Below are 16,870 nucleotides of genomic sequence, written 5' to 3' on the forward strand. Positions count from 1 at the left end.
TTTCAACATCTTAAGAAGAAATACTTTATTTTTACTTTTTTTTTAAGATTTATTTATTTATTTGACAGAGAGATTACAAGTAGGCAGAGACGCAGGCAGAGAGGAGGAGGAAGCAGGCTCCCTGCTGAGCAGAGAGCCGGATGTGGGACTCGATCCCAGGACCCTGAGATCATGACCTGAGCCGAAGGCAGCGGCTTAACCCACTGAGCCACCCAGGCGACCAAGAAGGAATACTTTAAAACAAAATTTTCCATTCCCCTCTCACCTGGCCCAGGGCAACCACTAATTTGTGGTCTCAGTGGCTATGCTTTCTTTATATACAAGTTACACAGATTTAAATTCCAAATTGTCAGGATATTTTAAATCTTTTGTTTACTCATTTTTTGCAGCTTTCCTTTATCAGGTTTTATGTTGTTTGTATCAACCTAGTTTGAGTGTGTTTAGAAGGAATAATTATAATTATTATAATTTTATTTCAGGGGCTAACTATAATTATGTATTTATTTCATTAAAAATTTTTGTAAAAATTAGATTTTATAGATCTTGTTTTTTTGGTCATTGTCTACATAAGTTTAAGTATTTTATTTTTAACTGAATGAATTTCAAAGGGAAACACTCTGGCTGAATGTTTTCCTTGAATTGCTAGGAGACCAAGATCTTGTGATGTCACAACAACTTGGGTGGTGGGCCATTGTGATGGTCTGAATAGTTTATCTGTGTAGGCCAGCCAAAGTAGCATTTGAAGCTGCAGTGTTCAAAACCATGCAGATGAGAAACATAGCTGAAGGAAAACTTATTTGAGATGGCACATGTTTCTTCAGAAATTCAAGATGATTCTCTTAAAAATGGATCGACTGGTTCCGCAGCCTCCATTAGCTCTCCTTTGTGTGATCACACATTCACTGGAGATGTGGACCTGAGGTCTATGATTGAAGAAAATGCTTTTCAAGCCTTGTCAGGAGGATCCTTGATAAAAAGACCACGTTACACTTTCTGTGTCTCTGAACCAGATGAAGATAATGATTTTCTTTCTCTGACCTTTCCCAGAAAACTTTGGAAAATAGTTGAAAGTGATCAATTCAAGTCAATTTGGTGGGATGACAAGGGAACTTCTATAGTGATTGATGAGGAACTTTTCAAGAAAGAAGTTTTGGAGAGAAAGGCTCCTTTCAGAATATTTGAAACTGGAAGTATGAAGAGTTTAGTTCGCCAGCTTAATCTTTATGGATTTAGTAAAATGCGACAGAGTTTTCAAAGATCTGCTTCTTTGGCTGACTTTCTAGCAGAGGAAAAAGAAGTCTCTGTTTTAAGCAAGGTATTTAAAAATGTTATTACTTAAATAAAGAATATATACGATTTTACTTTGTATAGCAGTAAGTACAGTCATATATATAGCCTAAAGTCAGATTTTTAAATTTCTAATTTTTTTAAAAATTGAGGCTAGAGAATCAATTGTCATACAGTTTTGCTTATTTGTGGAGCACAAGGAATAATATGGAGGACCTTGCGAGTTGGAGAGAAGGAAGTTGGGGGAAATTGGAGGGGGAGGTGAAACATGAGAGACTGTTGACTGAGAAAAAAACTGAGCTATTTGGAGGGGAGATGGGTGGGAGGTTGCATGAGCCTGGTGGTATTAAGGAGGGCATGTATTGCATGGAGCACTGGGTGTGGTACATAAACAATGAATTCTGGAACACCAAAAAGAAATTTTAAAAATTAATTAAAAGAAAAAAGAAGAAAAAAAAATGAGGCTAGCTTATGCATGAAGCTTTCAGGGTTATAAGAAATTTTGCTGGTATCTTTGACCCTTAGAATGAACTTCTATTTAAATAAGGTCCTGAAGCCACTTAAACTGCTATTCACTGTTACTTGTAAATATATAACAGATTTTCACAAACGATAATTAAATGTTTGTTTCCAGTAAGTAAATTTTAAAAAATATAATAGTACATATATTATTAGATGTCTTTGTATGATGAAAGAAGTCAGATTTTACATGTTATCTTATCTTTTATATTGGTTGGGAATGTCACTTAGTAACTTTCTTCTTTGGTTTTAGTTACAGTTCTATCATAATCCAAATTTTAAACGAGGCTGCCCCCAACTTTTAGTAAGAATGAAAAGAAGAGTCGGAATTAAAAATGCTTCTGCAGTATCACTAGTTCAAGATATCAACAAGAAATCCTGCAAAGGAGGGGATAATGTGGACAGTCTTAATTCTGGTTTTGTTGCTAAAACTAGTGGAGAAAGGGTATGTTCAAACTCCACCAATTTAAATCTGCCTCTAATAAGGAAGCCTTCTCCCAGCCAGAGAATTGCTACAACTTCCCCCATGAGAAGTGATTTTTCTCCTGCAACAACATCAGTCAGACCAATCAGACCATCGGAACAAGTTGGAATGGAACAACATGCTGTTTTAAACCAGTTGACCACTTTTCACATGCACTCACATAGCAGCTACACTCAAGCAAATGGCCACATTGTAAACTTTGTTACAACTACAACTTCTACATCTCAGTACCATATCATATCTCCCTTACAGAGTAGTTATTTTGGAACAATGGTGGAGCCTTCTACTTTTTCAACTAGATATGCTGATTTGTCAGCTAGTGAGGCTCGTTTTTCTAACCTGCAACCAGCAGGCAACCCATGGTTCACAATACCAATGATAGCTGATACTTCTACTGCCTCACTTTCAAGGTCAACTCATCAACCCTCTTCATCATATGCACATCAAACTAATTATAACTGATCTATCAAAAGACTATCATTATGCAAGATAACAAAGATTATCACTTGTTGGCAAATGACCACACATTGGTGATTCTCTTATCTGAACAATAAAATTACATGTTCATCTTCATGGTTTCATTATCGTTATTTTTTGAAATAGAGTAAAATTATTGTATTGTATTTTTTGTAATTTAACATTTGAAGTGCAACCTAAATAAGTTATGTTTAAAAAAGAATGGGAGCATAGGAAAAAAAGAAATTGAAGTTAAGTAATTTCTGAAATAGTCCAGGATGAATCAAATTAGGGCATAAATTACAATGATATGGAAAAGGGCACCTGGGTGACTCAGTCAGTTAAGCATCTGCCTTTGGCTCAGGTCATGATCCCAGGGTGCTGGGATAGAGTTCCACACAAGGCTCTCTGCTCAGTGGGGTATCTGCTTCTTCCTCTCTTTCTCTCCCTCCATGCTTGTGCACTCTCCAATAAATAAACTCCTAAAATTGATATGGAAGTGAATGAAATATAAATAAAATTTAGAAAAGACAAATACACAGTATTTAATATTATCTCATATTCTCACAGTTATTTAGGAAAGCCCTTGGATTTTAGTTGGCAAAGGTGGTCTTCATTAAAAAATACATTCATATTGGAATATATAACACTCTTACCAGTGTAGCAACCATTATGTTATCACATGCTACAGTCATGGACTGCATCCATCAAAACGTGTAATTTTACAAGTGGCATTATCAGAGGCCTCTCTTACCATAGTGATCTCAAAACATTCCAGTTTGTGCTTTTATTGTCTCCCCTTTGTTAATGCACATTTAATTTTTTTTAATGGATACATTTATGTTGCTTTCTGATTCCATTCACAGCCTACTCCAGGCTTAATTCCTTATGCTGTTATGGATGCCTTTTATTTTATTTTATTTTATTTTAAAAACTTTTATTAAGAAGATATTTTAATTACAAACTTAAATTAGTCTTATAACAATTAATCAAATGACTTAAACATATCTCAATATGTGGCATGCAGAAACCAACATGCCGTCATCTTTCAGACACTGCTGCTGTTAGACCTGGTGAAGTGTAGAGAAAATGTCGGATACTTTTTTTTTTTGTATTTTTGTATTTTATTTTTTAATTTATTTTCAGCATAACAGTATTCATTATTTTTGCACCACATCCAGTGCTCCATGCAATACGTGCCCTCCATAATACACCACCAGGCTCCTCCAACTTCCTACCCCCCCCACCCCTTCAAAACCCTGTTTTTCAGAATCCATAGTCTCTCATGGTTCACCTCCCCTTCCAATTTCCCTCAACTCCCTTCTCCTCTCCATCTCCCTGTGTTATTTCTTATGCTCCACAAATAAGTGAAACCATAGGATAATTGACTCTCTCTGCTTGACTTATTCACTCAACATAATCTCCTCCAGCCCCATCCATGTTGATAACAAAAGTTGGGTATTCATCCTTTCTGATGGAAGCATAATACTACATAATATATATGGACCACATCTTCCTTATCCATTCGTCTGTTGAAGGGCATCTAGGTTCTTTCCACAGTTTGGTGACCGTGGTCATTGCTGCTATGAACATATGGATGCCTTTTAAATTCTGAACCCTGAAATTTGGCATAGTTAACAAGTGTCCTAAAGACAACTGTTTATGGGCACCTGGGTGGCTCAGTTGGTTAAGCAACTTTGGCTCAGGTCACAGTCCCAGAGTCCCGGGATCAAGTCCCGCATCAGGCTCCAGCTCCGTGGGGAGTCTGCTTCTCCCTCTGACCTTCTTGCCTCTCATGCTCTCTCACTGTCTCCCTCTCAAATAAATAAAATAAAGTATTTTTTTTTAAAAGACAACTGTTTATGTTAGCAAGTACATAGGTTTCCATTCCACTGCCCATTCTGAGTTATATTCAAACTTTTTTTAGTCATGCCGATTCCAACCATATAAATTTTATGCCAGCTCTTTCCTGGGTTTAGAAGTCCCTCTCCTGGATTATTTAGACTACTACTTTAAGCAGATGTAAACTGTTGGTTGCCTTTACTTTATCTTGGACATTGGCACAGATTGAGCATGGTTACTGTCAAGTGGTATGTGTGTGTGTGTGTGTGTGTGTGTATATATATATATATATATATATATATATATATATATAATGAACAATAAATGAATGTTGGTGTAAGCCAATCAAAATTTACTTTTTTGTGACTAAATATCCCCTGTCTTTCACTGTTATCATATCTGGTCTTATTCTTCACTGGAAATTTTCTTTCAAAGGTAGTTCACAGTTGCACACACTACAGATAAAGAGTCTGGCTTAATGAAACTAAATCACTAGTTATCACTGCATGCACTAAATTTTCAGTTTCCAGTTTTTTGACCATTATGAAAACTTGGAAATTATGGTTAATACCACTATAAAGGCTTTCCCCCCTTCTGTTTCACTGAAATATAGGATTATTTCTCTGCCTTCCACATTTTTCTCAACTTCTGCTTTGACAAGTCATTCCCTGAATTTGCTACATACTTACCAGCTGTTTCCTTTTTTTTTTTTACTTTATTTTTCCACTGTTCCAAGATTCATTGTTTATGCACTATAACCAGTGATCCATGAAATATGTGCCCTCCTTAATACCCACCACCAGGCTCATTCAATCCCCCACTCACCTCTCCTCTAAAATCCTTGGTTTGTTTCTCAGAGTTTACAGTCTCTCATGATTATTGTCCACCTCCAATTTCCGCTAACTTTCTTCTCTCCTCCCAATGTCCTCTGTGTTATTCCTTATGCTCCACAAATAAGCAAAACCGTATAATAATTGACTCTCTCTGATTGACTTATTTCACTCAGCATAATCTCCTACAGAGCTGCTCTGAGGGATACATAATACTCCATAGTATGTATGGGCCATATCTTCTTTATCCATTCCTATCTTAAAGGGCATCTTGGCTCTTTCCACAATCTGGCAACTGTGGACATTGCTGCTATTAATATTTGGGGATACAGATGGCCCTTATTTTCACTACATCCGTATCTTTGGGTAAATACTCAGTAGTGAACAAATGGCAAACAGACATATGAAGAAATGTTCATCATCACAATCCCCCAGGGAGATTCAAGTTAAACCACACTGAGATACACCTTACACCAGTTCAAATGGCCAAAATTAACAAGACATTAAACAACAATGTTGGAGAGGATGTGGAGAAAGGGGAACCCTCTTACACTGTTGGTGGGAATGCAAGTTGATGTAGCCACTTTGGAGAACAGTGTGGAGGTTCCTTAAGAAATTAAAAATAGAACTTCCCTATGACCAGCTCTGTTTCTACAACAGTATTCCAACTATTATGCTGACTGATGTGCATAACAGTTACAAAATTTATCCCCTTGGCCTCTGAGATAGCTGGGATTGGGAAGAAGTATAGATCTGAACATCCACAGATCTTAGGCTGACAATTGATTCTATCAGTCATCCTATTGGATCAACACATATTTTCAAGTTGTGCCTACACAGGAAAACTTTAGAATCATCACTCTGATTTCTTCCTGGAGTTTCAGGACAATACCATGGTCATAGATGTCCATATGCTTTTAAACACTATTTTTTAGTTCTCTGATGTGAAATTATAGAGAATGTAGCTTAGCAACATGGTTGAATGTTCTACATAAATGTTTCAAAGGAAAAAGTTGAGTCCTAAAATAATAAGTGAAAAAGTTTTAAGTGGGTAAATGGAGAACATGGGGAGAATCAAAAGAAAAATCATGGGAGGATGGATAAGCTGTTTAAAGTATGTGAAGTAAATATGGCAAAAGTAAGGACAGAATAAAGTGTCAGAAAGAAAAGACAAGAAAGTGAATAAGCAAATGCAGAAAAGAGGTAAGCATGACTTGACTATGCTTTTCCTACCTCTCCTAATTCTTTATACTCTAAAGTATAAAACAACATAATTTCAATATAACCCACGGTCTCAGAATATTCTAACCCACAACACATCATGGGATTTCTTGAGATTTATAATAAATAAACATTATTCTTGCTTAGGGTCTGACTTAAAATCATTCATCTAAAAAATAGCTTCCAACATATGGCCCAAAAAGAATACTACAGATGCTTTATGAAAGAAATAAATACAGTATTCCCTATAATATACATAAGTACAACTACAATTCTTAGGTTTTATGTATAAAACAAATTTTGTAAAAAGACTCTGAAAGGTGGACAAAATAAGTAAATTAATGAAGAACCTCAAGAACCAGCAAATGATGAGTTGGTAATTTCCCTGGACTTTTTAATTTGTGGATGAGGGTATATAGGAATATGTCTTTGTGCTTGTGTGTCTGAGAATGTGTTTTTATCTGTGCATCTAGATCTTCTTTTTGCATTTTACTTCACTGACTTTGTCCTAAAGAAACCCAGACCTGCAAATAGGCACAGATAAAAATGCCCCAATAAAAACTTTCTCTAACCAAGGGGCTAGGAAAAGAGTATCATACCAAGACAGAAATATGTTATACATTAATTACTGTACTTTAGCCAACAACAAAAATGGAACAGTTTCACTCAGGTCAGCAAACCCAGGTTAGAATTCCATTGCATCAAGGAATAACAAAGGGCCTCAAGCCCCTGTTGGGATAGTACTAGATAAGGCCAAGTAGAGAGCTGGGATTTTTTTATTACAGTAAAGAGGCACCTCTTTCCTCTTAGCCACAAAAATACCAGTAGGCCTACAAGGAGTGGAAGCTTGCTTACTCATCAGTAATGAGGAGTATTTTCTCATCAAGTGTCATAGGTAGTCCATGAGAAAATTTGAAATTCTGTTGCCACATAGCAGGACATCTCTTTCCCCTGTTTGAGTGGTATCACACAGCTTGCTACAAGAGAAGGAAATTATAACAACATCCAGAGTTTCAAAAAATACCCTAAATTTCCAACTTTCAAATAAAAATCACACCCTGTACAAGGAACAGAAAACTCTCAACCTGGATGAAAAATTAGAAGTACCAACAAAGAATTACCAGACATTAGAATCATCTACAACTTTAAAACTGCCATGATAAAACTGCTTAAATGTGAATTTTTGAACATACTTGAAGCTAATTAAAAGTAGAAAGCATAAATATTTTAAATTTCAGCAAAAAATGAGAAATAATGGAAAAACAAGAATGCAAAATAATTTAATTAAATTGTATAACATTATCTGACATTGTGCTAAAGGTAATTAAAGGAAGGATTTAAGGCAATTGTAAATAGTGGAATGCTAAACAATTTAAAGGAAGGTTTCTATATTTCACTCAACCTGGTTAAAAAAAAGTCAGAAAAGAGAGTATATAGAAGGGAGACAAGATGGCAGAGAAGTAGAAGGCGCTGTTTCAACCTGTCCCCTAAAGTGAGCTGATTACCCACCAAAGAACTCTGATCACTCATGAAATCTGCCTGATATTAGAATTGTACACTTCTGGATCTCTATGGGGGCAGAATATGTCAGTGGGGTGGTAAAGCAGAGTGGGAACATGGGACTTGTAAACAAAAGGAAGATAAACAAAAGGAGGAGGGAGCCACCAGAAGCGACCAATTGGAAAGTCATAATTCAATATGAGAATGCCCTGTGATTGGGGGCCAGCATTAACTTGAAGTCTGTTTGAAAGCACTCAAAAAGAGCAAAAGATCTTAAGGGGAAATTAGTGGAATTGCATGGTTAGGGACAGGGACTTAAACCCATGGACTCAGGATGGCCACCGCTGGCAGGGAACTAGAGAACACAGCGAAGAAGCCAGGTCTTGGTCCCTGACCCTGAGAGCATCTGGGTGGTGGCATCCATGAGGGTGAGGGAACCTGCTGTGGACAACAAACAACAGAACCATAGAGTTTTGCACTCTGCACACATGCTGTGCTATCTGAGTCACCTCCGATACCCACCCCTGAGAGAGGTCCGTCCAGGCATTCTCTAGGACCCCAGAGTCTTAACACTCTCAGCCAGGACCAGTGTGAAAGTATCAGTGTGCTGTCTCTGGTTGGGACCTCCCTGGTGGTTTGGAGCTGCACAGACAACCGCGGCTCATATTTCTCATGATTTTGGGTGCAAGTGAGAGTTCCTGTAATCCCAAAGACTGTGACTGGGGATATGCTCTGCCAGTGGTAGAGGGGGAATTTATGTGTTCTGAAACACCCGGAAAGGAACAAACAGAGGCTTCTCTCTGAGATGGAGGTCTGGATGCAGTTTGCTTTCCTCTAAACCTCCAAAGAACCACCAAAAGCCACCAATGGAGAAAAAACAAACAAACAAACAAAAAACAAAAACAAAAAACCCTCCAGAAAAAACTAACAAACAAACAAACAAAAAAAACCTCCAGAGAACAAAAGTTTGAAAAACCGGTTTCCTCAGAGCCCAGCCCCTTGATCACAGGAGGACTCAACTCTAGCAAGACTTGCTGAATAACCACTTGGCAGGCCCCTTCCCTAGAAAGCCAGCCAAAAAAACCCAACAACAAGAAACAAAAATAGAAGAGGAAAACCACCACTACTTTATAGATACAACATTATTTTTAATTCATTCTCACTATTCTGATTATTTTCATTTTTTAATATAAGCTTTTTTTTTAAGATTTTAACCGATATACCACTACAATGAAATGTTCAGTACGTCAGATTCCATAAAAACCTTTTAACCTGATCTTTTTTGATACATACACCTGTGTTTGTCTTTTGCTTTTCTATTTTTAAATTTTATTTATTTATTTTTAATATTCATATAGAGATAAGCTTCAAGGTAATCCCCTTTCCCCCAATCAATGCCATCCATATATGTAAACCAGTTTTAATCCCCTTTATTTAAGGAAAGTTGAGTCTTTTAACAAAAGATATCAAGATATCAAGATACATCCAGGAAGAATCAAAATAACCGTTGTCACTGACAATGAGAATTTATAACCACCCTCTTATCTTTCTTCTGTCACTGTTTCTGTGTATATATTTTTGTTCTGGTAGTATACAAATCTTACTTGGGGTTGTTTTGATGGGGTTATTTTATTTATTTATTTATTTATTTATTTATTTATCTCTCTTGTCATCTACTTTTGTCAGTCTTTTTGTTTGTCTGCTTTTGTTTGTATATTCACAAATCTTACTTTTCAGGCCCATTTGGGCAGGCCTTCACTTTTATTTCATTTTTCCTGTCTCTGTCTCTCTCTTTTTTTCTTTTTCTTTTTTTTTGGTGGGGACGCTCAATTTCTCAAAAGCATTCCAGGGTGCACTTTGCCTAAACCATGTTTGATACATTCAGCTAAACATCCATTCAGCCATCTCTCACCAAAGTGACTAGGAGTAGGAATACCCAACAGAAGAAAAATTCAGAGACTGGGCCCTCTCCATCAGAGCTATTGGATATGGACATTAATAGCATGTCAGAAATGAAATTCAGGCTAACAATTATCCAGGCAATAGCTAGGTAGGACTGGGAGGAAGCCTTTGATGACAAAATGGAACTGATTAGGGCAGAAGTGAAAACCTCCAAGAAAGATTTATTGACAATGCTCCTAATTAGTTCAAATCGAATCTAAATTCTCTAAAAGATAGGGAACGAGGCTAAAGATAGAATTAGTGATCTAGAGGACAAACTGATAGAGGAAAAAGGATCAGGGGGAAGCCTGGGACAAACAGTTTAGAAACAATGGAAACAGAATTAGGGAAATAAATGATGACATAAAGTGTTCCAATGTCAGAATTATTGGAATTCCTGAGGGAGAGGAGAAAGAAAAGAAGACTAAAATATATAGTTGAACAACTTATCCACGAAAATTTTCCCAATCTGATGAATGGAACCAGTGTTTGTGTTCTAGAGGCAAAAAGTTCTCCCCACTCCCTCCCTGCAAGATCACAGAATCTAGAAAGACCTAGAGACACCTGATTGTAAAGTGATGAAACATAATTTTAGAAAGGATCTCTTGAAAGTACCTAGGGGGAAGAGATTCCTTGCATACAGAGGAAAGCCCGTCAGAATAACATCAGACCTGTCCACAGAAACCGGGAAAGCCAGAAAGGACTGGTAAGATGTATTCAGAGCTCTAAATGAGAAGAACATACAGCCCCAAGAATACTTTATCCAGCAAGACTTACATTCAAAATGGATGGAGAGATAAAGAGCCTCCAAGACAAGCAAGGGTTAAAAAAGAATGTGACCACCAAGCTGGAACTGCAAGAAATATTAAGGAGGGTTTGAAAAGATTAAAAAAAAAATCACTAAACACAAATTTATGCAGACAATGTATAGAAACAAAGACTTCACAGGTAACAGGATGTCAATAAAAATGTATCTCTCCATAATCACTTGAAATAGGAATGGCCTAAATGCACCCATAAAATGACACAGGGTTATTGTATGGATAGAACAACAGGACCCATTCATATGTTGCCTACAAGAGACCCATTCTGAAAATAAGGATACATCCAGACTGAAAGTGAAGGGATGGAGAAGCATCTTTTCATGCTAGTAGGCCTCAAAAGAATGCTGGGGGAGTCATTTTCATATCAGATAAATTAGATTTTAAACTAAAGACTGTACTCAGAGATACAGAAGGACACTACATCATTCTTAAAGGGACTATCCATTATGATGATCTAACAATTGTAAATATTTATGCCCCTAATAGGAGAGCAGCCAATTACATAAGAAAGCTATTAATCAAGATAAAGAGTCATATTGGTAGGAATACACAAATAGTAGGAGATCTTAACATGCCACTTTCAGTAATAGACAGATCATCCAAGCAGAAAATCAATAAAGAAACAAGAGCATTGAATGGCACATTGGACCAGATGGACCTCATAGATATATACAGAACATTCCACCCTAAAACAACAGAATACTCATTCTGTTTGTGTGCAGATGAACCATCTCCAGAATAGATCACATACAGGGTCACAAATCAGGGCTCAACTGATACCAAAGATTGAGGTTACTTCCTGCATGTTCTCAGATCACAATGCTTTGAAACTGGAGCTCAACCACAATGAAAAGTTTGGAAGGAATTCAAACACCTGGAAGCTAAAGGCCACCTTGCTTAAGAATGCTTGGATTAACCAGGAAACAAAGAAAAACTTAATTCATGGAAATGATTGAGAATGAAGACACTTCAGACCAAAACCTATGGGATACAGCAAAGGTAGTCCTAAGGGGCAATACATATCTAAGACTCCCTCAAAAAAATGGAAAAATCCAGAAAACACCAGCTGTCTTTACACCTTAAAGAACTGGAGAATCAACAACAAATTAAGCCAACTCCACATACAAGAAAGAAAATAATCAAGATTAGAGCAGAGATCAATGAGATGGAAACTAGAGACACAGTAGAACGCATCAATGAAAATAGAAGCTGTTTTTTTTTTTTTTTTGAACAATCAATAAGATTGAAGAACCATTGGCCAAACTAATCCCAAAAGAAAAGAGAGAAGGCCAAATTCATAAAATTATGAATGAAAAGGGAGTGATCACAACTAACACGAAGGAAATAGAAACTCATCAGAAGTTATTCTCAACAGTTACTCTCAACAGTTAAGCAACCTCGATGAAATGGATGCATTCCTGGAAACCTATAATCTCCCAAAATCAAACCAGGAAGAAATTGACAACCCTAATAGACTGATATTAGTAACAAGATTGAAACAGTGATTGAAAACCTCCTAAAAAACAAGAGTCCAGGACCAGACATATTCCCTGGAGAATTCTACCAAACATTCAAAGAGGAAATAACACCTATTCTCCTGAAGCTGTTTCAAAAAGTTGAAACAGAAGGAAAACTTCCAGACTGTTTTTAGAATCCAGCATTACCCTGATCCCCACACCAGGCAAAGACCCCACCAAAAAGGGGAACTTCAGATAAATATACCTGATGAATATGGATGCTAAGATTCTCAACAGGATCCTAGCTAATAGGATCCAACAGCACATTAAAAAGATTAACCACAATGACCAGGTGGGACTCATCCTTGGGTTGCAAGGATGGTTTGACATTCGCAAATCGATTAATGTGATAGAACAAACCAATAAAAGAAGAGAGGAGAACCACATTCCTCTCAACTGATGCAGAAAAACATTGGACAAAATCCAGCACCTGTTCCTGATTAAAATGCTTCAAAGTATAGGGACAGAGGGAACATTCCTGAACCTCATAAAATCTATCTATGAAAAACTGACAGCAAATGTCATCCTGAATGGGAAAAAGCTGACAGCCTTCCCTTTGAAATCAGGAGGAACACGACAAGGATGCCCACTCTCACAACTCTTGCTCAACATAGTATTAGAAGTCCTAGCAACAGCAATCAGACAACAAATAGAAATAAAAGGCATTTTATTAATTGGCAATTAAGAAGGCAAACTGTCTCTCTTCACAGGTGATATGATACTTTATATGGAAAACCCAAAAGACTCCACCCCCAAACTACTAGAATTCATACAGCAATTCAGGATTGTGACAGATTACAAAATCATTTTACAGAAATCAGTTGCCTTTCTATATACTAACAATGAAAATACTGAAAGGGAAATTAGAGAATTGATTCCATTTAATATAGCACAAAGAACCATAAGATACCTGGGAATAAACCTATCCAATGAGGTAAAGGACCTGTCCTTGAGGACCTACAGAACACTCATGAAAGAAATTGAAGAAGACACAAAAAGATGGAGGACCACAGATCAGAAAAAAAAAAAAAAAATCAAACCCTGTTAAAATGTCTATACTGCCCAGAGCAATCTATACTTTCAATATCATTCCAATCAAAATCCCACAAGCATTTTTCAAAGAGCCGGAGCAAACAATCTTAAAATGTGTATGGAATCACAAGAGACCCTGAAATGCTAAGGAAATGTTGAAAAGAAAACAAAACTGGGGCCATCACGTTGCCTGATTTCATGCTTTACTACAAAGCTGTGATCACCAAGACAGCATGGTACTGGCATAAAAACAGATACATCACTAGAGGAACATAGCTGAGAGCCCAGACTTAGGATCAATTCTATGGTCAACTCATCTTCAACAAAGCAGGAAAAAATATCCAGGGGAAAAAAGACAGTCTCTTCAATAAATGGTGCTGTGAAAATTGGACAGCTATATGTAAAGAATAAATCTTGACCACTCTCTTACACCATACACAAGGATAAACTTGAAATGGATAAAAGACCTCAATGTGAGACAGGAATCCATCAGAATCTTAGAGGAGAACATGGCCACAGCAACTTCTTTCAAGATAGGACTCCAAAGGCAAAGGAAACAAAAGCGAAAATGAATTTTTGGGACTTCATCAAGATCAAAAGCTTCTGCACAGCAAAGGAAACAGTCAACAAAACAAAAAGGCAACCCACGGAAGGGGAGAAGATATTAACAAATGACAGTATAAACAAAGTGCTGATATCCAGGATCTATAAAGAACTCCTCAAACCCAACACACACAAAACAGATAATATGTCAAAAAATGGGCAGAAGATATGAAAAGGCACGTCTCCAAAGAAGACATATAAATGGCTAACAGACACATGAAAAAATGTTCATCATCACTAGGCATCAGGGAGATTCAAATCAAAACCACATTGACATATCACCTTCCACCAGTAAGAATGGCCAAAATTAGCAAGACAGGAAATAGCATGTGTTGGAGAGGATGTGGAGAAAGGGGGACCCTCTTACACTGTTGTGGGAATGCAAGTTGGTGCAGCCACCTTGGAAAACAGTGTGGAGATTCCTTAAGAAATTGAAAAAAGAACTTTCCTATGACTCTACAATTGCACTGCTGGGTATTTACTCCAAAGGTATAGATGTAGTAAAAAGAAAGTCTGTCTACTACAATGTTCATAGAAGCAATGGCCACAGTCACCAAACTGTGGAAAGAACAAAGATGCCCTTAAATGGATGAATGGATAAGGAATATGTGGTCCATATACACTATGGAGTATTATGCCTCCACCAGAAAGGATGGCCAAAATTACCAAGACAGGAAACAGCATGTGTTGGAGGGGATGTGAAGAAAGGGGAACCCTCTTACACTGTTGGTGGGAATGCAAGATGGTGCAGCCTCTTTGGAGAACAGTGTGGAGATACCTCAAGAAATTAAAAATAGAACTTCCCTATGACCCTGCCATTGCACTCCTGGGTATTTACCCCAAAGATACAGATGTCATGAAAAGAAGGGCCATCTGTACCCCAATATTTATAGCAGCAATGGCCACACTCTGGAAAGAACCAAGATGCCCTTCAATGGATGAATGGATAAGGATGATGTGGTCCATATATACACTATGGAGTATTATGCCTCCATCAGAAAGGATGAATACCCAACTTTTGTAGCAACATGGACGGGACTGGAAGAGATTATGCTGAGTGAAATCAGTCAAGCAGAGAGAGTCAATTATCATAGGGTTTCACTTATTTGTGGAGCATAACAAATAGCATGGAGGACATGGGGATTTAGAGAGGAGAAGGGAGTTGGGGGAAATTGGAAGGGGACGTGAACCATGAGAGACTATGGACTCTAAAAAACAATCTGAGGGTTTTGAAGGGGCGCAGGGTGGGAGGTCGGGGTACAGGTGGCAGGTATTGGAGAGGGCACAGATTGCATGGAGCACTGGGTGTGGTACAAAAATAATGAATACTGTTATGCTGAAAATAAATAAAGAAAGAAAAAGGATGTATACCCAAATATTTATCAACATTGATGGGAGTGGAAGAGATTATGCTGAGTGAAATAAGTCAAGCAGAGAGAGTCAATTATCATATGGTTTTACTTATTTGTGGAACATAAGAAATAACAATGGAAGACAGGGGGAAATGGACAGGAGAAGGGAGTTGAGGGAAATTGGAGGGGGCAACAAACCATAAGAGGCTGTGGATTCTGAGAAACAATCTGAGGGTTTGAAGGGGTGTGGGGTGGGGCATTGGGTGAGCCTGGTGGTGGGTATTATGGAGGCACGTCTTGCACGGAGCACTGGATGTGGTATAGAAACAATCAATTCTGGTACACTCAAAAGAAATTTAAAAAAAAAAAGAGTTGACTTCTTCATTGCCAATTTGGATACTTTTTATTTCTATTTGTTATCTGATTGTTGTTGCTAGGACTTCTAATACTATGTTGAACAAGAGTGGTGAGAGTGGGCATCCTTGTCTTGTTCTTGATCTCAATGGGAAGGCTGAAAGCTTTTCCCCATGGAGGATGATATTTGCTATGGGTCTTTCATAGATTTTATGAAGTTCAGGAATGTTGCCTCTATCCCTATACTTTGAAGTGAAAGAGTCAGAAAGAGTCAGAAGAGGCATTTGAGTAGATTAGATATGAGAACTTCCCTAATCTGGGGAAGGAAATAGGCATTCAAGTCCAAGAGGTAGAGAGGACACTCTCAAAACAAAACAAAACAAACAAAAAATAGATCAACATCTGACATATAATTAATTGTAAGCTCACAAATTTCAGAGATAAAGCAGCTAAAGAACCTACAGAGGTAAGAATATTACACTCACATCAAATATGTCCACGGAGACCTGGCAAGACAGAAAGAAATGGCATAATGTATTTAAGGATCTAAATGAGAATATGCAGCCAAGAACACTTTATCCAGCAAGACAGTTATTCAGAATGGCAGGAGAGATAGAGAGCTTCCAGAACGCACAGAAACTGGAAGAGATTGTAACCACCAAGACAGCCTGGCAAGAAATATTAAGGGGGATCCTGTAAGCAAAGAGAGGTACCAAGATTCACATAGACCAGAAAGAAACAGAGGGAACCTACAGAAACAGGGACACTCCAGGTGATATAATGGCACTAAATTCATGCCTTTCAATAATTCCTCTGAATGTTAATGGGTCAAATAAAACAGAGTTTTAGAATTGTTTAAAAAGCAAGACCCATCCAGATGGCCAACAGACACATGAAAAAGTGCTCCATATCACTCGGCATCAGGAAAATACAAATCAAAACCACAATGAGATATCACCTCACACCAGTCAGAATGGCTAAAATCTGCAAGTCAGGAAATGACAGATGCTGGCGAGGATGCGGAGAAAGGGGAACCCTCCTACACTGTTGGTGGGAATGCAAGCTGGTGCGACCTCTCTGGAAAACAGCATGGAGGTTCCTCAAAATG

General features: G+C 37.6%; 1 protein-coding gene across 1 annotated transcript; it reads left to right on the top strand.

Annotated features, from left to right (window-relative positions):
- The first annotated feature begins 802 nt into the window (after nt 1–802).
- On the top strand, nt 803–2,752 carry LOC132008036 (heat shock transcription factor, Y-linked-like). The gene is made up of 2 exons (XM_059386434.1): nt 803–1,315; nt 2,060–2,752. Exons 1-2 carry the CDS (start codon nt 803–805, stop codon nt 2,750–2,752), a joined length of 1,206 nt encoding a protein of 401 aa, XP_059242417.1.
- Nucleotides 2,753–16,870: the final 14,118 nt, after the last annotated feature.

The sequence above is a fragment of the Mustela nigripes genome, unplaced genomic scaffold (genome assembly GCF_022355385.1).
Source record: "Mustela nigripes isolate SB6536 unplaced genomic scaffold, MUSNIG.SB6536 HiC_scaffold_20, whole genome shotgun sequence".
NCBI lineage: Eukaryota > Metazoa > Chordata > Mammalia > Carnivora > Mustelidae > Mustela > Mustela nigripes.

Coding starts and splice junctions, on each gene's coding strand:
- LOC132008036 (XM_059386434.1), top strand. CDS start 803: ATGGCACATGTTTCTTCAGAAATTCAAGATGATTCTCTTAAAAATGGA. Junction 1,316..2,059: donor AAGTCTCTGTTTTAAGCAAG/GTATTTAAAAAT, acceptor CTTTGGTTTTAG/TTACAGTTCTATCATAATCC.